We start from the raw sequence: 23,499 nt of genomic DNA, 5'->3' as shown, positions 1-23,499 counted from the left end.
TGTGAACAGCATTCTTCTCTGCACCAATACTTTCTGGCATATTCCTTTTGGAATTTTAAGAATTTAAAAATATTATCATTTATATTACCTAATATAATTAGTCTTAAGATATATTAAATATTTAATTTCATGTTAGTAAAATTGATGTTTTGTGAAACTGACATATTTTGAATATTAGTATTTTACTTCAAAATGAATAAGCTTTCCATAGTGTAATTTTATTTTACTAATTCAGTTAGTTTTTACCAAGTTGTAAATAGTGCAACATACTTCGAGCTCTCTACTTCACCTTACGAACCTTGCTGTCTGTCTTCAGTTCTCCACCTTTCTTCCTTGTTTATATTCCTCCCACAAACATAATCACAACAAAAACCTCTATATTTTTTAAAATGAAAAGCTAAAAAAAAATAGGCAAGCATGTGACTAATCATGAGCAAGGCATCTTAATTTAAACCTTGAGTCAAGCCTCTGAGGAAGCTGCTACCCAGTCCTACTCACTCTTCAGGAGGCCGCCCTGGATTCCACAGTCGACCCACATTGGGGTCGGGGTTATTTTAAAGAGGCAAATTATGCTGCCTTTTTAACTAATTGAATTCAGGAGGAAGTACAGCAGCCTCCTTCTCTGTTGTTTGCCAGTGATGAGTAAACTGATCTGGTAAATTCTCAGCTTTCTCAGTCTCCACACTGCGCCCCACTTCTTTACAAATGCTACTAGTCTATGTTTAGTGCCTAGGTCTAGATTCCCACAGGCCACAGAGCATCAAGGCAGCATGGGATTCCTGGCTTTGCTGCCTCGGTTATGATTATTGAATTTAACCATAACGCGACTGAGATTTCCCAAGGAAATTCTTTTCTTTTCTGCTAGCCCAAAACAGGGCCTAAGGGCATATTAATGAATCAGCCATAGCTCTTTCCCCGTCGGTGAAAGATGCCACTTCATTTGTCATATCAGTCTCTGATTCCAAATGACATTTTAATTTTGCTAAGTGAATTGACGAGAAGTTGCCACAGAAAAGGGAAAAAGCTAAGTGTTTGAATCTGTGGCCCATAAGAACCCTGCTGTCAGCCTCGCTGGGCCTGCCATCTTCGATACTCTCAGATGGACAGAGCAGCTGATGTCACATTATGACCACTGAGCTTTCATGTTGACCACGAGCTCTAGCAGGAAATTCCCGCAGCTCCCAAGAGAGAACAAACAGGGGTCCTCACGCTGTCATTTTAAAGCATTCTCCTGAGTTCATAGCAAGGGAAAAAAAAGAGTTACCTTCCTTTTTTGTGTCTCAGTTGCCACTTTCAAAGTTCTTGAATATCTATCATGGCCTGGTGTGTGGTGCTCACATCTGCTCTCATGGTGGGGGCAGTGAGGAGTGTTGAGGGAAGCAGATAGTCAGTGCCCAGTCCATTTGCCCTCCTAGCTGTCATTCTTGAGCTCACTGAAGGCTTCTTGCTACAAACACTGGTTCCCTGAGGGGCTTCTGGCACTCCGGGTGTGTATCTGGTCATCTCTGGGAAGTGCTGGGGCGCTAAAGACCCCGGGAGCACCCTCGGTGAGTCACACATAGGGTTTCTAGGTATACAGCCCAGGTTCTATCTGCCTCACCTCTCAAGGAGGGCCCCCCCCTCTCTGAGGTCTCCCGAAGGTCCCCAGTAAGTCTGAACTAAGGGGCCTATGGCAGTCACCTGCTCATTCGCATCCTGTGTCACGTCCTCACTCCCATGCCAGGGCTTCACGGATTCACCTCCCGAATAAACTACTTGTATCTAAATCCTTATCTCAGGGCCAGCTTCTGGGGAAGAAGCCCGGCCTGGGACACTGGAACACAAAGAAGATTCCTCTCTGCTAAATGCCCCCCATGCTACTTCACGGGGAAGCAGGGCTGGGCCCCAGGCTTTGGGACTTCTGGCACATTCACCAGGTCAGGTTGCTTCTCGCTGACAACCAGCACCTGACACACTGGGTCCCAGGACTTCTGGGCAAGAGACACTCTAAATGAAACAAAATTGTTAGAGGACTACTCCTGGCCTTTTAGGAACCCAGTCACCACCAGAGCAGGAAGGAACAGAAAAATGAAGGATAGTAATTACCTAGCATGACGAAAGGGACTCCCAGGAAGGTGGAATTGTATTTCCCACCAGTGAGATTGATGATCCCGGCCGCGGTGAGTGTGGCCAGGCTTATGGTCACCAACCCGAGCAGGCCGAGCCAGGGTTTGCTGCGGACGCAGTCCTGCATGGAGCAGCAGAGGATGGCCATGGTGACCACCAGGATCAGGCTGGTGACCAGATAACGTTCGGATACGCGACTGGTCTTCTGGAAATCTTCCCTCAGTGAAGAGGACGTATAAGGGTAGATTTTGACTTTGCTGTTGGATTTCTGGAACAGTCGGACAGTGTCACAGAAGCTGGACTCCCACCTCTCGGCCACCATGTCATTGAGACTGTTGATTGACTGCAGGTAGTAGGTGAGCTGGACAGCTTCTGCGGATTTCACTCGGTCCTTGCTGTGCACGGTGACACCGCCAAGCTGGTGCCCGTTGTACACTGCCCTCCCGTCCTTTAGGTGAGTGATCGGGTAGGTGATGGCAAAATTGGTCCGGTTGGTAGCCCGAGCATTCTTTAGCTCCTCCAGAACATGCACTATGTCATCCACGATGCAAGTCTTATCATTATTCAGGATACATATGTGAGCGAATGTGTAATTAAAACCAGGCCTTGGGACCTGGATCTTGGTCACAGCAGCATGCAACTACGAGGAAAAAATGAAAGTTAGTGTATATTATCAAAAATAAGACGTTAATACGTAACATTTGCTGCGTGGGTTCAAATATCTCCATGTTGGGGAGGGCAGGGAGTCACTCATACCGTCTCTAAGCTAAAGAGTTCAAATGAAATGCGATGATAACCTTAGCGTAGAAATACGTAGTAAGGATGCAGAACACACACTTGACTGGTGCTCCTCACAGTGTGGTCCCTGGACCAGCAGCACCGTACAACCTGGGAGCGTGTCAGAAATGAACATTCTCAGGTCCTACCTCCGATCTCAATCAGAATCTCTGCGGTGGGACCTGGGGAATCTGGATTTCAACCAACCTTCCAGAGGATTCGGATATAGTTCACCTTTGAGAAGAATCATGCTGGCTGAAAACACCAGCATGATTTCCAGTGTTGTTCTTTATTTGTGACTCAGTTGGTCTATAGATGTCTGAAAAATCTTACACACGTCCAGCATTCAGTCCCCACTCTGGAAAATGTAATGTGAAAAGTGAACTAAGGTGCAATTCCAAAGTCACACATCCTCTCTGGACCCACCCCTTGATGCTGATTTGTGGGGCAGCTCAATGACGTCCTACTTCAATTCAATCACTTGGTGCCATAAATGAGGTTCTGCTTGAGGGCCCTCGTATTCTTGGGCTTTCCTTGTCTGCTTACATGGGAAGCAGGCTGTTACTGCAAGAACCTGACTAGGAATGCACGGGAATCTCGCTAAAGGAGCACAGTGGGATGTATTCAACATACCTCTCCCCAGTCAAAGTTGGCGTGGCTGGGGTCTGCACGCCTGTGATGGAAGTGCGCATGGGGACGGAGGCACTTACTTAGCAGCCCCCTCTACAGGCCAGGTGCAGCATCGCTCCATTCTCACAAACTATGAAGTAGGTACAAGTACTAGCCTCGTTTTACAGATGAGGAAACCAAAACACAAGAATCCAAGTTGCTGGCTCAAGGCTACACACACAGAAAGAGAGAGCTGGGCTCGCTCAGGCAGTCTGGTTTCAGAACCTGTGCTCTTAGCCCCTCATTGTACACGTCTAGATTGGCAATGGCAGCAGCTGAACGAAGGTTCTTGCCAGTGCTGCATTCCTGGATTTGTGCTTTCATTGTCCCACCCTTAAAAAGTCAGAACTGTTCAAGTTCTGATACATAGGGGTGTGTGTAATCTACAATCTGAGAAAGCAAGGACTTCTCTCTGTAAAATGTGACCAGTCTGCGAAACGAGACCAGGGAGCTAAGTAAATGAGCGCATCCTGGCCTCGCCTGGACTGGGGGCCTGTCCTGAGCAGAGCTCGCTGTCACCGCGATTCTGATGAATGGAGCAGAATGTGTCCTACGTAACGGAAATGAAGTTTCACATCATAACTTCTGAGTGTCTCCATAGCCCTGATATATCTCCTCTTAAATCTGCAGTAGATAGGTTATTTGCTTAAGACATTTTGCTATGCATGCACCAGGGTGACTGGGGTATTTATTATGCTTTTGAAAATGTCTGAGGGGCACCTGCTGGCAAAGTCCTTTAGTTAGCAGAGAGCATGAGTTGTTATTCCTAATTCTCAGTGCCCCCCCCCATTTGTACCAAACCCCAGCTTCAGGGACTGCTTCATTATATTTGTCTAAAAGTTTTCTTTCTGCATGTGTGTGCATGCACACATGCACTCACACACAACCCCGCAGGCACACCCAGGAGACTATTTTCATAAACTCCAACCATGTGTTAAATTTTTGTTTTGATGCTTCAGGATTAATGATGAGCAAAATGTCTTCAATGGTTTTTTAACTGTGAGAGTGTTTCCATCCATTCTTCTCTACATATGGCTCAGTGAATTTTGATGAAAAGAATGCCTAACTCCAAAACGTTTCAAAATAGAAAAGGTTACTGTGGAAGAGAGAAGGACCAAGAGGAATTTTAAAATGAGAGAGTTTTGATAAGAGTTAAAACAGAGAGACTTGGGGGAAAGATTCAGAATAGTCTAGAAAAGGAGAGGTATTAAAAGCATGCATATGTGTAATCTTTAGTATATTGTTTGTTCCCACGAACAGTCTAATAAATCTCCCTTAGAGTGATTACTAAATATGTCAAGAGACGAAGATTGCCAAATAAGATGGTGTTAAGCCCAGGGCTGAACCCAATTATAGCAAGGGGATATTTTCCATCCATTCTGAGATGACCACGCCCTGCTGGCTGGGGAGTCGTCGACAATGGAGCGATCTGCAGGCGCTGCAGATCTATCCCCATAGCCCCTGGGACCACAGACAGGACAAATTGGACGCTGTGTCAACCCCCATGCCACCAGATCATAATCTCAGAAAATGAGGACCTTACAGACGTTTGTCAGGGAAGGTTTCTTCACTCAGCACCAGAGCTGCTGTGAGATGCAGCTGCTTTGAATTTCAGATGGAGAGGTGGGCAGAACATGTGTCACTCTGGCTTCTGAGTGGCAGAGAGATGCTGAATGACAAAGCAATCAGAGAGGGGGTGTTGACTGAGGCCACCCACCTAGCAGGGGGAGTCTGTAAAGTTCTGGGGTGGGATAAGCGGTAAGAGCATAATAAGAGACAGGGGAAGGAGAAACTGAGATTCCCTTCCGTGACTCCGGAAATGCCTCCCTTCTGATCATGGCTTTTATGACTGCTTGTCACGCAGCCACAAAAGCCACTGCTGACTGTCCACACAGCCTCGGGCAGACACATGGCCCACACTAACTGCACATCTACCTGCATAGGACTTAGGATGCCCTGATTTCCCTTCCTAAAGGAGCCCCACTCGGGACAGTAGAGACATTAACTAGCAAATGTTCTAGGATGTATTCACGGGTGGCGGGGGGGGGGGCGAGGAAATCAGAGATTGAAGCTGTGCTTCATAGAACTAATAAATGGCCACCTTAACCCTCATTATTGAGCTATGTAGGAGGCCCCTTCTCAGATCTTTACTATGGGCTGAATCTGTCATGGGTACCAGCACATAATCCATGTTTCTGTGACTACGTGTGGATTCCATGCAGAGTCACTCAGCACATTCAGTAGGTACTCAGCAAACCTACTGGGTGTCAACAATAGGATAATTTCCCGGAATTTTACCTGCTTGCACTCATACATGGAAAGCCCGTAAGAGTTACAGCTGCCAAACAAAGGGACGATCCTAACAGGAGACAACACAAGCACTTTGCAGTTTCGTAAGGGCCGACCCAACGTGACTCCTCCTCATACTCTTTTTTCATTAGTGCATTTGCTGCCAAAGAGGCCAAAACCGAATGTTAAATTGAGGTTCAATCAAAGACTTTGAACAAACCATTTAAATTGTTAGATTCTTTCTGCTCCTGACCCTTCAGGTTAAGAATGATAACAGCGCTAATGGCTGGTCCGCTAAGTACTTTTTATGCATTTTAAAAAAATTATTCAACACAGTATAGAAATAGTTAAATCATTATCCTCATTTTTTAACTGGAGCAACTGAGGCCGAGAATGTTAATAACTCATCTCAGATGACCCAGTAAGTAAAGTGAAGACGCAGGATTCTAAATCAGGCCTCATCTCACAGCAGGACACCCAGCCCTAGGCCAAGACAACTTTCGCAGGGAGGATGAAGAGAACTTGGGAAAGAATGACGAATTGTAAGCCCTGGTTCAAATGATCGGCTGTGGCTATTGCTTGAGCTGTGGGGCAACCCCCCCCCCCGGGGCTCTGGGGTCCAATAACAGACACCGGGAATAATACAGACAGCCCCACCTCATCTCCAAAGGGCAAGATTACATGGTGACCTTAACAGGTCTTGAAGGAGATTGGTTTCGAGTTTTCTGACTTGCCTTATTCTCCATGCCGACTTGTCAAAGGGAGGCTTATCAATAACAACAAAAGGCCATGGGGTACATTTGAATCAAGTGGCAAGTTTTGGCTTTAACTTTGGCTTCTGCGGCTTGTGCGGGGGTGTCAGGGCCCCTCTGACTGTCACTGTACTTCTTCAGCTCTCAGATTTTTCAGGAAAAAAGGATGTTTTCAGCTAATCATTATGGACAGACCCTTTGGGTTCTAAAATGACATAATTCTAAGATGAGTGACAGCCACAAACTACAATCAGATCCTGGGGGAGAGAAAGTTAATAAATATCAATTTGAAATTTATACAGATGCTTGAAGTAAGCTTTTGCAACAATTGGAAGATCTTTTTAGGTCAGTGGCAGATCTGATAGCAGATGAAACCCAGAAAGATAACCACAGGGTAGGGAGAATAGATTTACTGGGAAAAAGAAAAGATTCCCTTCTTGGAGTGATTTCCATTCTGGGGAGGCAGCGGCTCTTCTAATCCCTTTCTGCCGGAGCCTGGGACAAAGCCAGTGTGGGCTGCCGGTCACGACGGGCCAGAGTCTAATTTCCTCTCTGCCTCTCCTTGGCACACGCGGATCTTCCTCAGGAGACAGCAGGGGCGCGAGTGGCAGCGAGTACAGAGGGCCCTGGGAGAAAGGAAGTGCTGCTCCTCAGAGTGATCAGCTCAGGAAAGGTACCTGTGGGCCGCAGATCTTTCACAATACCTTCCTTACCTTCCTGCTCTTTCCTATGGCCGCCTTGGGGTGGGGGGCGGGCGGGCAGGGGGTTGCTGTGGAGGGCAACGCGTCACTCTGCCAGGAGGGCAGCCCTCCAGCAGCCCCAGAGCAGCCTCTCCTGTGAGGGGAGACTTGGGTAGGGCAGGTGGGGCTCCTCAGTGGGTGGAGCGCCAGTTTCCCCTTGTGGGAATTAGCCTGACGGTGCCACCTTTATCAGCTGCCTTCCCTTCCTGTCTCATCTTTCAGCCCCCCTGCTCTGCCACTCCCAAGTGAGCTGTGCACATGAAAGCAATTTTAAAGGGGAGGGGTTTGGTTTGGCTTCTAACCTGTATCGGTTGCGCCCAAATAGCACCTTCAAAGTGACACTGACTCAAAAGTGCTTAAAACATGCTTTCAAGGAATAGCCGGGTTTCACCCCCAAATGAAATGGCTTCTTCACTGAATCCCTCCAAATGCCAGGTCTGGGTCTGGGTCTCTGCATGACAACTGTAAGTGCCTGGGAGTTGACTGCGAGCTCTCCTCAGCCAGGACACGAGAAAGCACCTTGAAGTGGATGGATCTGGTCTCTGTGGTTCATCAATTCCGCGAGCTCCCTGGGTGTTATGTTCTGTCTTTGCATGATCTCACTCTCACCCACTCTCTTTCCTCGTCTTTTAATAGAAATACATTACATCAGAACACCAGAAGTCGCAAGTTGGGGATTGTTACCGTGATTCATTTGTAGTGCAGCCAAAAGCAAGTTAGTCATCCCTTAATAAGTGAACAGAAATATCATTCTGCCTTTGAAATGTTACATGTTCGGAGGACACCACATTTAAGCTGTGCATGTAGCCAAACAAGTGACTATCTATCCACACGCTCCATCTGCACACGTGTGCCTGGTATCGTGTTACCATGCCCCAGTGGCAGAAGACAAGTGGTTGCCTTTGTCGGTACTGTAGTGGCAGTGCAGGTCTGGGGAAGTAGAATGCTGCTGGTTTTTTCCTTCTTTTCCCCAAGACTAAACGCTCTCATTGTGGGTATTGAAACTAAAAAGCAGCCAAGACAGCCCCACATGGTAATTCCCCAAACAGGCTGTTTGTCTTTGCCGTCTTGACTGAAAAAAACAATGCAGCTCTGGAGTTGAAGCAGATAAATTGGGAGATTTTAGGGAAAAAAAAATAGCAATGATGAAGCAAAAGGCAGCTGCAGTATCTCATTTGTAACCCTTGTAAGAGTCCATGTTAGTCTGGATGGGAAAAACAATGCAGGAACCACAGGTCCCATAAGCCCTATATTTTCATAGTCTGAGAGAAAATTTCACTTGGTCTTGGTTACAAAAACGTCCTTCATAGCATGAAGACCCTTGGAAAATGCAAAGTTAAATCTTTCTAATTACAGTGCTTATTTTTCCCAGGCCATTGTCCTCGCTGGACTTTCATGGTCAGGCTTAAACTCTGGTTGAGCAAGTTTGTGGGTCCTGAGTTTTGCTGGATAACTGTAAGAGGGCAGATTTCTGGGGAAGTGGGAGAATGTTAAAGCTGATTGGCCACCATCAAAGAGACATCCCATGAGTCAAATGCCTGGGGGAACAGACAATAGCCGCTTTGGTCAGGAGGCCACAAAAATCCATACAAGGGACAGAAAAACACAAGAGACATGAAAAATAAGATACTGTGCACATCCCAGCCTGCAGGATGGCCTTGGATGTGCGTGGGAAGAGCACTGGACCGGGAGACAGAAGGCTTCCTTTTGAGTCTTGGTTCGGGGTCTTACTGGTCACATGATTCAGAGATAAACAACAAACCTGGGAAAGTCCTGCTCTAATCCTCAATGGTTCCCCAACCCTGCGAGCAAGAACCCAAGTCCTGATGGTAGCTGAGACAACGATGGTACATGGTTCTTGCTGATCTCACTTTGTGCTTGTCTTTCTCTCGATTCTGCCAGCAATGTCCTTCCTCTCGCTGTGTGCACTTCCTCCTTCACTTTCCTGCTCAGAAGCAGTCGTCTGGACTCCACCAACTAAAAACATGAGCATGCCTCGCCTTCCCCCATCCCCCTTTTCTTGTTTCACGTTTTCTTGGCAGCAGTCAGGATGCAACATGACATTGCATGTCTTTGTTCCTTTACTCTGCTTCCCCCACTTGAATGTGAGTTCTATCATGTCTGTGTGTTTGGCCTACTTCTACATCTCCAATATCTAGACGACTTCCTGGAACAACAGTTAGGGAGGAAACACGTGGATACAAGAATCTTGTGAAGGAATGGATTGTACGTAGCCTGTCACCAAATGAGGTGATGGTTGTGCGTGCATTTTGTAAACTCTGAGGGCTACATGCAGGTCATCAGTCCTGGTTCAGTAGGAAAGCATGGAACATCAGCTCCTTGGTTAGCGTCTCACAGCTGCCCAAGTGTAACCCTAGAATTGACTCCTGAATCTCCTGGAGCCCCTGGACTTTCCTGGATTTGACAACATCTTATGCTTTAGTGGGAGGGATGTGAGTTACGAGGTCAGAACGTCCGAAGTTCAAATCTGCCTTTGCTAGTTCTAGCTGTGGGGCTGTAGTTGACACAGCTGGGCCCTGCCTCTCTCTCCTCACCACTGTGGAGCATACCAGCCCAACTTCTAGCCTGATGTGGAAATACTTGGGCACCACTGGACACCTCAATCCTGAGCAGCCTGGACCCGTGACTAACAATAGTTTGTGTATAAATAGCCCAGCTCCTTTGTCCTCAAGGTGGGACAATTCTGCCATGTGTGTTCTTCTCTGTTTCCCAGAGACCCCCAGTGGGGTAGGCCCTGCTTGCTCACAGGGTAGCTGGCTTAACAGTCCCCTGTAACTGACTGTTTTTCCTTCCCTGTCTCATGTTGCTATTCTCTTACTGGTGCTTCCTGGGATCAGCTTCCAGACTCACTACTTGCACCAAGTCCTTGACTCTTCTCCCTTGGGGAAACCCAAACTAAGATAATAACTTTAGGCATTTAATTCAATTTCATTTTCTAGAAAATGGTGATAAACCTCCCCTCATAGGGTCATTATGAGGATTAAGTGTGAGGAACGGGAAACGCGTCTGATCTGACATTTAGTGTTGGATGAACATAGAAACCCCCATTTCTATAGGTCAATAGTGGTACAATAGTGCCAGTTTTATGAGGTTCACCTAACCGGCCTTCAGTGAGGATCTGTTCTTTCCTGCTTCCGTCAGCACTGTGCAGGACACCCGACATGGGCGTTTGTTTCCAAGGGACAGTCTGGTGCGACCAGGGCAGGCTTTTAGGAAGAAGCCCACAGCTGTGAGCTAGGACAGATGGCACAGGGCCACCCCTTCCCTTCCCCACAAACAAAAACAAGATCCTTACACGGTGGGTGTGAGCCCCTGCGTGTGCCTGGAATTCACACTTCAGCAGTTTCCTTTTATGGGGAAAAAAAGCTATAAACTCACATCTCGAAACATTTGGAACTGAAAGTAAATGACAAGGTTAAATCTACAAAACTATGAACAAGTATGTCCATCAGATGAAGTCTTTGGCGAGATTTTTCCTTCTAAGGATTTACTTAGTTGCTAGTGGGCACTGAGCTGGAGAACAATGAAAATTACAGCTATGAGAGAAGCAGCAAGGAAAGAAATTCCCTCTAATTACACGGTCACCGCACCCCTGAATGATGAACCACGAGCTTTACAGGAGTAATGCATGAAAGAATGTATTACCTGGTGGTGCACTTTTTTCTTGGAAACACCTTTTTTGGTTCTCAAACAGAGCTGCTGGCCTAAAAAAATCACAGTGGGGTGGGTCGCAGCCGCCACCCTCCTTTCCAGATCTGAACAGAGCCTATGGAGCAAATGGTCATGGTTCTGATAATGTCTATGATTCTGTTGGCTAAGGACTGTGACCCTCCCGGGAGGTGCTAATGTTAGTGCGTGGACTGGTGTGGTAGACACGGATGGCCTCGGCTCAGCTACCAACTTTGCCCTTTAGTACATGTGTGATCCTGCACACTAAGCTGGTACTTATAGCTCTCTCTGTGCCTCAGTTTCCTCATCTGAAAACGCAGACAATCGCAGTAGCTATCTCAGCAGGAGGGTCAGAGAAAGACCGAGAAATGGAATGTTTTAGCACCACGCGCTAACCACCGCGCCGCACCCTGCATCAGTGCCATGCGAACTGCTCGGCCTGGTCTCTGACACACAAGTGGTACCCAATAAAGGGTTGCGAGCAAAATATAAACTGAACAGAACACCCCATTTCTACCCTCTGGTTTGCCTTGTCCCCCTTCCGGCTGGAGTTCATAGTATGCAAGGTATGTGTTTAAAAGTTGGCACTTCCCAATTCCAGGAAAAGCCCCAGCCTGAAGCCACCCCACTTTTTTCAAGTTAGCTACCTGGTTGGATGCCTTTGCCTACTGGACCAGGTAGGGGACCATGGTGGGGATGAAAAGAAGGAAACTAAAAGGTATGACATGTCCATAAAGTATTTGGCTTGGTGCAAAGAATGTTCCACCTGTCCTGTCATTGAATCCCCACAGCCACTCAGGAAAGTGGATGTTGTAGCACAGGTGAGAAAATTGAGCCTCAAGGAGCTGAGTAACTTGCCCACGGTCACGCATTTCATAAGTGAATCAGCCTAGACTTAAATCTAGCCTCAGAAGACCATTCCCTTATAGGAGTTTCTTTAGCAAAGTAAAGACTTAACCCCTGAACCTCTTTGATGTGGCCATTTGGATACTAATAAACTTGCTTTGGGGTGTTTGGCTTAAGCATGCTCAAGCCACAGCATGAGATTATGAGTAGTTTGTTGTGAATTAAAAGTGGTAATGACTAGCAAAGCCAAGGAGCCAAGCATGACAAAGCAGCCTAGGAGAAGCAGCAAGACTCTGATCTGTACTAAACAGTGGGGCGCAGCCAGTGCCAGCTATTCACAATAGAGAGAAGCCACAAGCCCCGTACTAATGAATGACAAGCACACACAACCAGCTGGAGCTGAAGAAAACATGTGAAGGAGAGAGAAAATCATCTAAACTATATATTTGTGCAAAAGGCTGGCCATTTGGGAATTTATTGCAAAATACCAGATTGAATTTGGGGGTGCTACAGGATTTGGGTATTACCATTCCCGAAGGCAGTTTAACACGAGAGTATGCACGCTCCATGAGGGCAGGGGCATGGTTTCATGCTGTCCTATGCCCCTAGCATCTGGGGGGAAGTCCAGCAAAGATGTCCTAACTGAGCCTTCAGTGGCTGTTCCTTCTTGCTGATGTATACGTTCTCTGGTGACACTGAATGATACTTCACTTGTACCCAAAGGCTACTGTGCTACATACATATCATTTCCATCCCAAATAAACAGATGACATTGAATTTAGTCCTGTCACTTATAGACTGAGACAAATGGCTGATCTCATTAGACAAATGGATGCAGTTAGAGTATAATAGAAAAAATATAAAAGCAGAGAAACAATTTAGGTGGGAGATTGGGTACTGAAATAATTATGTGTTATGTTTAATTATAGAGCAGTTTGAATTTTTCTTTGTGTTTGTTGGATTTCTTTTTTTGGAGGGGAAAAGTTTTTTAAAAACACAGAGGAGTTTATAGGAACTAATATAAAAACTCCCATGTACCTATCAACTGATGTCATGTCTGGTTGGAGATTCTGCTTTTAATGCTGTTGGTGGGCAGGCCGACCATATCATTGAGCATCAATTGGAAGACTTTTGAGGCTGCAGGAGGGCACTGCTTATTTCACAGGAACACCAGGCGTGACGTGGGTCAGCGGCAGCAAAGCACAATGCTCTTTAGGGGTTTCATGAGGATGTGAGCACCGATGCAACTTCATTTATGCCTCCCAGCGGGCGTGAGAGGGCAGCCTTTGGTGTGCAGACCCATAACTGCGGATGGGGCCTAGAATATTGCAGGGGATGCTAACCTGTCCCCCGATCTGCTTCCAGGAAGGGAATCTGGAAGAAGGCTTTCCATCTCTGCTCCAGCCACACCTACTCTCCGCCATTGCAGTGGTCTCCTGTGTCAAGGAGGACAGGACTCAGCGCTCATATAATCCAGTTCTGCTCACCCCCGCAGAGGCGGCGTGCACTGAAGGGCCCTTGCTCCATCCTGCTTACCTGCCCCGAGCATAGCAGCTCTGCTGGCCTCTATTTGTTGTCTCACTGACATGTGACTTTACCCAGTCAGGAGCCTAGATTGCTGTCATGTGCAAAGAGAAGACTCTGGCTAATTCTGTGTTGCTTTAATGCTGATCGTAGCGCACACACTTGGTTGATGGAACTTTCGGAGGCTCACAAATGTGAAGTCTGTGATGGGTCTCAGACAGGTGGTAGGTTGGAGGCCTGAGCCTTTGTTGAAAATTAGAGATCATGAAGAAAAAGTCTTTTGCATTTCAGCTTGTCCTCACCAATTATAGTAATGAGCCCTGGACTCAACTTGTATTTGCCTACACTAGGTTGGACATTAATATAAGCCCTGGAGATACAAAGAACATCACGACATAGCTTCACTGTCTAAAAACTTAGGTCTACAAGAGAGACTTTAGGAAGATTCTCAGAATTGGTTAGCACAGGTGAAGCACAAAGGGAAGCAACATCGCTATAATGGGAGTAATTAAAGGCACAATGGTGGTTCAGGGAGTCTAGTATGTTAGTGTGTGTGTTTATAGCAGTGGTGGGTGCAATGAAACAGAAGATTGGAGAGGAGCAGGGGCCAGATGTGGGAGAATCTTCACATTCAGTGAATATTTATTAGCAACTATGAGTAAATCTTATGTCAAGCCATGTGAATAAGGCCGCTAGGATTGCCTCACAGAGCTGTGAGAGATAGGTCACCTGCAAGCCTGGCTGAAGATACACGAAAGTTCTCAGATGGGAAAAGTGCCAGGTATTAGGGAAGGACACCTACACCAACGTGTGGGTACCATGGAAGTCTTCTTGGAGGAGGTGTCTTATAAATTAGGGCCTGCAGAGAGGAGGAGTTAGCCACAGGCAGAGGCTGGGCACAGGGTATGGTGGAAAGAGTACACCAGGCGGAGGTGATGGACAGGGCAAGGTCTCAGAGGCCCAAAATGGGTGTCAGGGGGAGCAGAAGTGATTCAAGCTGATGGAAGACCCGAGAGGGAAAAGTTGAAGAAGATTGCAAGGTGCAAATCACACAAGACCTCGTGTGCTCAACTTGGAATGGTCTTAAACAGGGGATGAGATCATCAGAACCATGTTTGGGGGAAGATTATTTTTATGGGGTGTACCTGGACTGGGAAGGCTTGAGAGTGGAGGTAGAGAGATGGAAGAAAACACTAATGCAGTAACTAGGTCACTGGGGAGGGGAAGGCTGAACCACAGCCGTCAACCTGGTGGGAAGGAGGCAGGCTGATGTCTCTACCTTGACAGATCCGAACGGCTCAGCCCAGGGAGTAAGCCAGTATTAGAGTTTGATGCCCACTTTTAGATCCATTGTACCAATTAAACATTTGGGCTGCCTTTCCCAGGTTTGGGTCTTAACGTGCCATCGATCAGTCATAGATTTATAGACGCGAGGATCTAGCTGGCGCATGGCCTTTCGCTCCTCTGGATGTGCTTCTAACATGCAGCCAGACCATACAAGACAGTTCTTGGCCCGCTGCTTCCAGTTCCTCTGCAGCAGATGCAGTTGGCGCCCTGCTCCAATCCTCTAGCCCTTACCTCTTGAGAGCACACCTGTTTGACTTCAAATGCCAGCACCCACGCTTCTTTGTCAGGGAGCCCACTTTGCCATCTGCTTGGCAGGCCAGAAGTTCTGGGGAATTAACACCTCTTGTAAGCAGACTTCAACCAATGACAGATGGGAGTTGGCATATAAATATCCAGCTCTCTCCCCAAGGTTGGTTTACTCTTGGGTGACTGTTTGAAACTGTTCCTCAGCACTTCCCCGGGGAATTGTGCCCCAGCTGCCCCCAGCCTTGGCCGCATGGCCTGCTTCATCACACACTTCTTCAGGCCCCTTCCTCTTTCTGTCTCACTGCCCTGCTCCTCTTCCGGCTGCCTCTCACCTCCTGAATAAAATATCTGTCCTTGATTTCTTATTTCAAGGCCTGCTTTTGGGGGAGCCCAAACCACTCAAAGCTTCTGGAATCAGAGTTTCCTGGTGTCCTCAAAACACCAAACCGTCCTGAAAGCAACTCCCCAATTTCTTGTGTATTCAGCTATAAAATAAAAGAAACCTCAACCCTTAGGGAGCAGAGTGAGGATCTTTTGAGCTCCTTTTATACTGTCTTTTGAGGGTGGATTCTTTTCTTCTTTTTTGATGGTACCAACTTTCAAATAGTAGGTATGCAACAACTATTTCTCAATTGGCTCTGATGAGTACATTCCTGTAGGTGGCCGATACTATAACCGCTCTGCTCTCTCATTTGGAGCTCTGGCCGGTCTTTTTTCTTTTCTTTCTTTTTCTTTTTTTTTTTTTTTTAAGATTTATTTATGGATACAAGAGCTGGGGTACAGACCAGAAGTGTGGGGGTGAGAGGATTCACCAGAGACAGAGTGGGGAAGAGAACAGGCAGACTGACTAAAATACACTCCTGAGGGGAGCAGCGGGCGAGTCAGGAGAGGTCTGCTGCGCCATGTGGGTAGCTCCCTGGCCGGCCAGGGATCAGCTCATGCTGCAGTGGCTGTGGACAGCTTCATAGGTTGCATCTTAACCCCTTGTGCCACCAGGGAGGCCCCACAGACCGGTCTTTTCACTAAGGTGGAAGGCTAGTCATAGGGTAGCTCTGGGGGACACTGGTGACAGGAATGCGCCATAACATCTCGAGAAGGCTCGGCCCTGCATCCTGCCGGGAACAGAGACGCGAGATGACAGGACCTCTCGTCTTTCTTGCTGATAAACAGAGAAGCAGGCATTTCCTTGGCTTTTCCTTTCCTTGGTAAAAAAAACTCCGCGACGCAGTCAGCAGCCACTTTGCATACTTCTGTAACATCTCAGCAGGTAAGGCCTCAGGCTTCAGTGTTCTCTGTCGACAGCAAATGCTGGAATGTTGCCCAAGTTGGAAGAGAGTCCCTATCTTTACATTTCTGGAGTTCTGCTGTTACAGTGGTAGGTGTGTGGGAGAGACAGCTGATGTGTTCACTGGATCCCTTCCCAGGCAGTGATGTGCCTGGCGAGTGTGTGCTGGTGCAGGCAAATTCTTCATGCCTCGCAGTGCTGCCAGTGCAGGTGCTGAAAGCCTCCATGATGGCGGCGTGTCGGATGTCAGTAAAACGGAGCTGCTTTGTCTGCCAAGTCTCCGGCTGCCTTTCCTCTTGTTGGCCCTCACCCTTGCCAGATGCGCTGCATTGCTGGCGCGGCAGTCCAGCCCCTCCACTTCTGAACAGGGTCAGTGAGTTGAGTGTGAGTGTGTGCGTGTGCATGCTCTTCACTACTGAAGTACAACATGTATACAGTAAAGTGCACAAATCAAGTGTACAGTTGGATAAATTTCGTGTCTACGCATCCCTATAGACGTTGCTCAGATGAAGATATAAGATATCTCTGCGCCAAGAAGGCCCCTGCTGTGCTTTCCTAGTCAGCACCCCCACAACCTTCAGAGGAAAACTATCCAGACTCCTTTCAGCATTGACTAGTTTTGCTTGTTCTTGAGCTTCTGCTTCATGGGGTCACACACTATGGACTGTCTCGTGTCTGCCTTCTTGTACTCAACCTGTGACCCGTGAGATTCACTTGTGTTGTGTTACAGTAATTTGTGATTTTTTCTTATCTTTGCTGTGTTGTATTCCACTCTATGAAGGTTTATGTTCTCATGCTCCTGTTGGTGGATGTTTTGTTTACAGCTTAGGGTTTCTATAAATATCCTGCAGTGCCATTTTGATGTGAGACGTGATTGCACAGCCCCGTCTTTTACTGGGGGGAGACACTCTGCAGGTGAGACACTTAGTAAGAAACTGAAGCTGCTTCAGAAAGGGCTGCTCAGTGAGCAGCCAGGCCCAATGCCCAGCCCCACTTCTCAAGTCTGGACTTGGAAGAAGTGGTGGGCGCAGCTCCAGCCCTCAGCAGGCATCGCCTCCTGCGGGAAGCCTCCCGGGAAGTAAAGATGAGGCCTTCCCTGGTCCCCTGCGATCTGTCCCATCGCTTGCTCTATTGTAAGGACATGTATTATAACAGCTTCCCCTTGTGTGTCCCGAGACCTAGTTGTCTCCTGGCCTGGGAACAAGCAAAAGTGCTAGCTAGTTCTGGAAGACTCAGGGGGGCACAAATGCAAAATAAACAAACAAGAGGAGCCAGAACATGTGGGCAAAGTGATGGTTACAATAAGTATATGTGCCTTCGTGTCTGAAAGCAAAGACGCTGCAATTTAGACATGAAACAGCGTAGACGTGACATGGCATAGCATACTTTCCCGGACTAGTGCTCAAGGAAACACTCGGGCAGATATTAATATATCAGTTCCGGAAAGGAGAGTGGAATTAGGAATCAAGAGATTTAAAGATTCTCAGTGTGTCATTTTCTTTCTTCTTTCCCAAGCTTTAGTAGCTTTATCAGAATCAATATAAACCAGCCTGGAGATCGCAAACTAAGTTTGGGTTCATTTAAAAAATGGACAAGCTTCGGTGCTACTCTGTTATAAGGAACACAGGGAGGAGAAGGTTGAGACATAATGTAGAAGAAGAACTTGGGAGACGGCTGCACCCCTGTGTAGGCCACCTGAATGTTTCCTATCTAGCGTGAACCTTTTAAGTAATGATTAAACCCTGCAAGGTGCTTATTATGCAATGAGGGGCTTATGCGTTATTATAATAGACACTAGCGGGCTTTGGAATTCCACTTTGTTAAAAGAAAAGGGGGCAAAAATGTCTTTAATGGGGGAAAATTGAAATGCTAAAGGACAGACCCGTTTGAAGTGGGAACATTTCCCTGGTACCTTGCACACAACGTTGGAGAGGCCCCAACAGGCAGCAAGCAGTTCTCAGTGGGGCGAGCCCAGGTTGTTTTTGTAAGATGGAGACAGGTGGTTTTGGCAGTTGCCCTGGTTAGAAACACTCCTTAGTCATTGGCTACTTCCCTCTGTGGCTCTGAGGCCACGGTGCACCCCTCTCCCCCCGCAGAACACCCTGTGGTTATTAGTGGTGCCCACTTCGGAGGATCCCTGCGCCGCTGACCTGGAGGTGCTGCCACTGCAGCGTGAGGGAGCAAAAGCCTCCCAGGGCCAAACCCAACCAACCCAAGTGAAAGCCTTGCATGGAGGAAGATGGGGCTTGTGTCTGGAGGGGCCTTCCAGAATCTGCAGAGGGGCTACCAGCAGTTAAAAACAAGGAATTGAGCCCCGCCGCCTGAAGATTCCTTGGGATAAAAAACGCCCAAATGTGTGCCGAAGAGAAAGTTACAAAAAATAAGCGCAGGTTATGTGTGACACAAACATTTGAACCAAAGGCTTTCTTGAAGCGATCTGTTTGGCGAGCTCGGCTACAGGAAGACAGCGAGGTGGCGAGGGTTACGGATTTGTACATTGTGACTCCGTTGGACTCCGCACACAACAGGTGGACGAGGAAAGGCTGCCTTCCTCTTTCTCCTGCGCTGCTCCCTCCGCTTCCGCTGGCCCAGCAGGATGGGATTGCAGAGTGTGAACCTCTGGTCCAGCTGCTCTCAACCCTGCCTGCTGGGACCGCCAACGCAGGCCGCCCTCACGCCTCTGCGGGAGCACCGGCACGGGCTCGGGCATCTGCCCTGGAGAGTCCCAGGGTCCCGGACACACAGCCAAGACCCGCAGTCCCCGAAACACTCACCAAATCCCACTACTTCACCTCCCAGTTCTCTCAGATTCACCCCCACGCGCTCCTTTTCTGTCGCTCCTGGTTAGGCTCCAGCCCTTCTCACCCCTCTGGACAGCAGAGACGGCTCCCGAACTCGTCTGTTTTGCTTTTAGTCAGGCCTCCAAATTGCCGCCAGATTTATTTTTCAAAAACATTTTTTTTCTCCAAAGCACAAACCCAAACCTTCCCTCTGCTTTCAATCCTCAAATGGCTCCCCCCCAAATGAATGATGGCGCCTATTTATTTCTTAGATGATGATGGAAAACAGCTGCTCCGAGGCAGGCTCGCTCTCTGTTTAAAATGTTTTCTTTCTAACTTAAAAAAATATTTTAAGACTCACAAGAAGTTAGCGAGAGGGTTTCGACTCCCGTCTCTCCGGTAGCCAGCTCTTCCTAACGACACCGTCCCACGTAACCACAGAATATCATCCGACCCACAAAACGGACATCAGGGCACTGCTGTCGGCTCCGCTGCAGGCCAGGCGTCCCATCACTCTGAGGCATGCGAATGCCATGCAATCCAAATGCGGAGTAAGCCCCCTGTTTTCAGGTGTAGGGTAGGTAAAAGGTATCAGGCTTTTCTGCCCTCCCGCCATGAGGATAGATGAGGGAACCCTGCGGTCCTGCATGCATGCCTGATGGCGGGCCCCTGGAGTGGCCTGAGAGACTGGACTTTTAAGGGCGGCGTCACGGGGATGCCAGCAGCAGCAGAGGCCGAAAGAGAAGCAAAGAAGCAGAAGCAGAGATCACCGGAGAGCCCAGATAGAGTAAGGATTTGCTGGGGGCTGGGAGGCCTGCCAGCCTCCCGGCCCCCCTGCGCCCCTGCCTGCTGTGTACCGGGTAAATCCCAATAAAAGCCTGCAAAAGCCACAGAGGGCTCTGACTCCTCCTTCACCCGGTCTGCATGGGATCCTAGAAAACCTGCTCAGTGTCCATTCCTGACCTTACACAGGCCAATGGGATGAGGATCTGTGTGTGCAACACCTACGAAAGCTGCGTCGACCTACATGTAGCCAGGGCTGACAACCGCTGAGATATGGGACAGAATTGGAAAGCTGTGCCACCCTTGCAGGGCACACCACATCAGCCTCTATTTCAACCATTGCCAGCCATTCCAGAATCCTCTCACGAGCCATGCTGATGCCGAACAGCTCTGGAGTTAAGAAATTCTTCCTTCTGTGTAATCCATGTTCTTCTCTGAAATGTAATGTATACGGTGTGCACTTGCTCAGCTGGCCACTCATTTCCACTTCCGTTTCTTCTCTGTGCTCTTGCCTATCTTGAGACAAAGAAGAAAGACTCTCCTTTGCTTTCATACCCAAATTCCCCAAAAGAGATGGCTTCGGAGGCACTACCAGGTCGCTTTTCCTTATCAGTTGCCTCCAAGCCCAGAGAGAATATAGATTCTCTTTTCTGTAGCACTTAACAAGACTCACTTTTAGCTACTGACCTTGTTTTCTGTCTTGCAGAGAAAACCCCAAGCCCTCGGGTGGAAATTACCCTCACGTTGCTGCCACCACATCCATAAAAATACCCATCTGTGTCCATCCTCCCAGCCTGTGGAAATCAAGGCCGTGACCTTCCCTCTCTAAGACTGATTCCTTCCGCTGGGGCTCCGCTGTCCTGTGCGGTCTAGCAGTGTCTCCCCCGCTCCTCCCAGGCCCTCTGACTTCTCCTGCTCGCGCCTGCTGCTGCGTCTCTCCCCTCTTTAAAAAAGGGCTCGTCCTCATTCAACCGGAGGTGGAGGGGCAAAGTGTAGCAGCCCCCAAAGAACCATGGCGGAGGACTGTGGGCCCCTTGGTGGTGGGGGTCACGCGGTACATGTGAAGGGGTGTGATCCTGTACCTCTGAGTCATACCCAGTGCTGTAAACCAATGTCGCCCCAATTTGTAAACAAAGGCCTCATTGACCCCATTTACTTTCCAATTTCTGCCACTTCTCCCTTGAAGGAGTTTTTCACATTTGCCATCTCCAACTACACCCCAAAGAGTGATTCATGCCTGCTAACTTCATTTCCTTACCTCCCACTTGCTTCTCAAACCCCTCCAGGCAAGACTGCCCTGGCATCCCACCGCAACGCAACAGGGACTTCTAAGCAGGTGGATTCAATGGCTACTGTTCGGTTTCTTAAACTCTCGGTAGAGACACACAGTGAAGTCAATAACGCGGGGTGAAGTAGCACTTAAAAACCACCGCAGGTCGTTCAGCATGCTGGGATTTGGCTCCGCCAAGGCGCGGGCGCGGGTCCTTTACGTGGTGTCCTCTACCCGGCGCCTGGCAGACGAAGGTGCTCCAGAAACACGCCTGGTAGGAACGAAGCCCTCCCTCTCTCCCACGACAAATTCTACGACACGCATCCCCCTCTCCCCGTTCTCCCTGGCTTTCCCCGGGTCCTCCTCACGCCTCTCCCTTTGCCTACCTTGAAAATTCCATCTTAATCAAGATCTTGGCCCTGGCACTTCTGATCTTGACACATTCAAAGAAACTCTTCTTGGGCAATGAATCCCACCTCGGTGGCTTGGCCTGTCACCTCTCTGCTGCCCAACTTCCAGTGGATATCAGTTCCTCCCCTCTCTTCCCCGCGCCATGTCTGAATTTTCCTCTGCCTCCTGGAGGTTTGCAAATACATGTTACGGCCATGTTTCCACTGGTGTGTGTCCGGCGATTGATTTTTTTCCCCTCCACATCTGTTCTTCTCCCTCTCTCCTGTTAGCGGTAACGGCGCCCTCCTCCTCCTCCTTTGCCAGCTGGCAGATTGCTAAACCAGTTTCACCCTTATCCCTTTGCTTACTTATCAGTGGCATGGACTTCACGACCTGCTTATTACCTCTCCCAACGTTGGGGATGGCATTTTGCGTGTGTTTTCTGAAGTACATTTGTTCTGTGGGATGTTCACAGGGGTCTCCAGAGAAGTATGAAGTATCCTTTATGCAACAACTGGACAGAATTAAAGACTTCCTGAGTGGAACTTTGGAGAGTCTTTGCTATGCCCAGGTGTGCTCAGATGGGAATCTGATAGAGGGTCACACCAGCAGTGTTTCCCAAAGTTATTTGGTCCTAGGCCCAAGTGTTTTTGTGTGATTTTTGGGCAGCTTATAAGGAAACCTTCCCAAAACACATTTTGCTCGATGCTGGCCCAGTGTATCTCCCGTGTTTGCCTTCTGCAGCTGTCCTACTCAAAACTCCGTGCTTACACCTTCACAGCAGCTCTGGGCGGAAGAGGGGTCTTCCTATGGCCAATGTTTGTTTTCCCAACTGAACCTCTAGACCTCGCCGGGAGCCAGCCTTACAGTGAACACTTATGTTAATCTTGGAGTTGGGATGTATTTGCTTGTTGTGCCCATAGAAACTGCAAACTCCACTCCTGTCATTTTTCTGTCTCAAGTCTTGATGTTGGGCTTCCCTAAGTGTCCCTCCTCAGAGAGCTTGCGTGGTGACGTTCTTTCGCCGCCACTCACTGTGAGCACACTGGCGCACAGCTGATGTGCTTGTGAGGTGCAGGGAGGGGAGATGTATATAGTCTCCCAATGAAATCTCAGTCTTCAAGCGGCCTGTGCCTTAGGACTATAAATGTCACTGATCTGTCTCCAGTGGTAGAGTGTTGCCCCTCCCTGCCCCTACTCTCTTCTCTGCCTGCAGCACTCCTAATCCGCTAGCTTGAAGCCTGACACCTCTGGGCTCTTTCCCCCTCCTTGGCGATGCAGGAAGGCTGAAGGGGGCTTTCGTGGGGAGGAACCTGGGATGGAGTTTCGGACATGTGCTCTGGCAAAGTCCTCTTCCCTGGACTCTGTTATGGAAAAGACCGGGTAGATTTCATGATTGTTCTTCTGCCTCTCCTTGCCATACCTTGGGAAGCTGGTGGAATTTCTGGAGGGGCAGTCCAAGAAAGTGTGAGTCCCTTGCCCCCCATCCTTACCAAGACACTGACCACAGCCCCTAGTCTCACTCCCCTGCTACTCCACACTCAGCTTCCAGCCATTTGTGGAAACTGGCACAAACTGGAAACGCTGTGTGTCCATGAGAGACTAATGCCCCAGGTGAACAGGTTGTGTCTCTAGGCATGCTTCTGCCTCTGCCCCCCGTGCACGTGCTCACCTCTACACACCCTGCCATGGTAGCTTGCCCTGTGACTGCGACTCTCTGAGGTCCAAGAAAAGTCGTTGATTTTTAGTTTGTTTAAGTTGTCTTGTAAGGATGGTAGTGACAGCTTCCAAGCTCGTTACATGTCAAAGCTGAAAATGAAAGTCCCCCCTTGATCTGTTACTGATTAAAATACTACTTCAAGGCTCTCAGATACCAGGGGTCATTCCCTACTCATCGACTGCTGTATTTCAGAGGCAATCTGGTATAGTTATGTTTAAAGTGATGCTTCAGAAGCCAGACCTGTGTTTGAATCTTGATTCCACAGTTTATTAGTTATAATTATAT

General features: G+C 48.3%; 1 protein-coding gene across 1 annotated transcript in view; it reads right to left on the bottom strand.

The window, feature by feature from the left end:
* The window catches only part of PTCHD1 (patched domain containing 1), a gene marked incomplete at both ends in the record, with an annotated part of 47,339 nt that overhangs the window by 10,338 nt on the left and 13,502 nt on the right, over window positions 1-23,499 (bottom strand). Inside the window, one exon of the mRNA XM_084258292.1 lies at window positions 2,086-2,746. Within this exon, the coding sequence (XP_084114418.1) occupies window positions 2,086-2,746 (661 nt within the window). The remainder of the gene's footprint in view (window positions 1-2,085; window positions 2,747-23,499) is intronic.

The sequence above is a fragment of the Talpa europaea genome, assembly GCF_964194135.1.
Source record: "Talpa europaea genome assembly, chromosome: X".
Classification (NCBI taxonomy): domain Eukaryota; kingdom Metazoa; phylum Chordata; class Mammalia; order Eulipotyphla; family Talpidae; genus Talpa; species Talpa europaea.
This window is presented reverse-complemented; position numbering and strand designations above follow the sequence as displayed.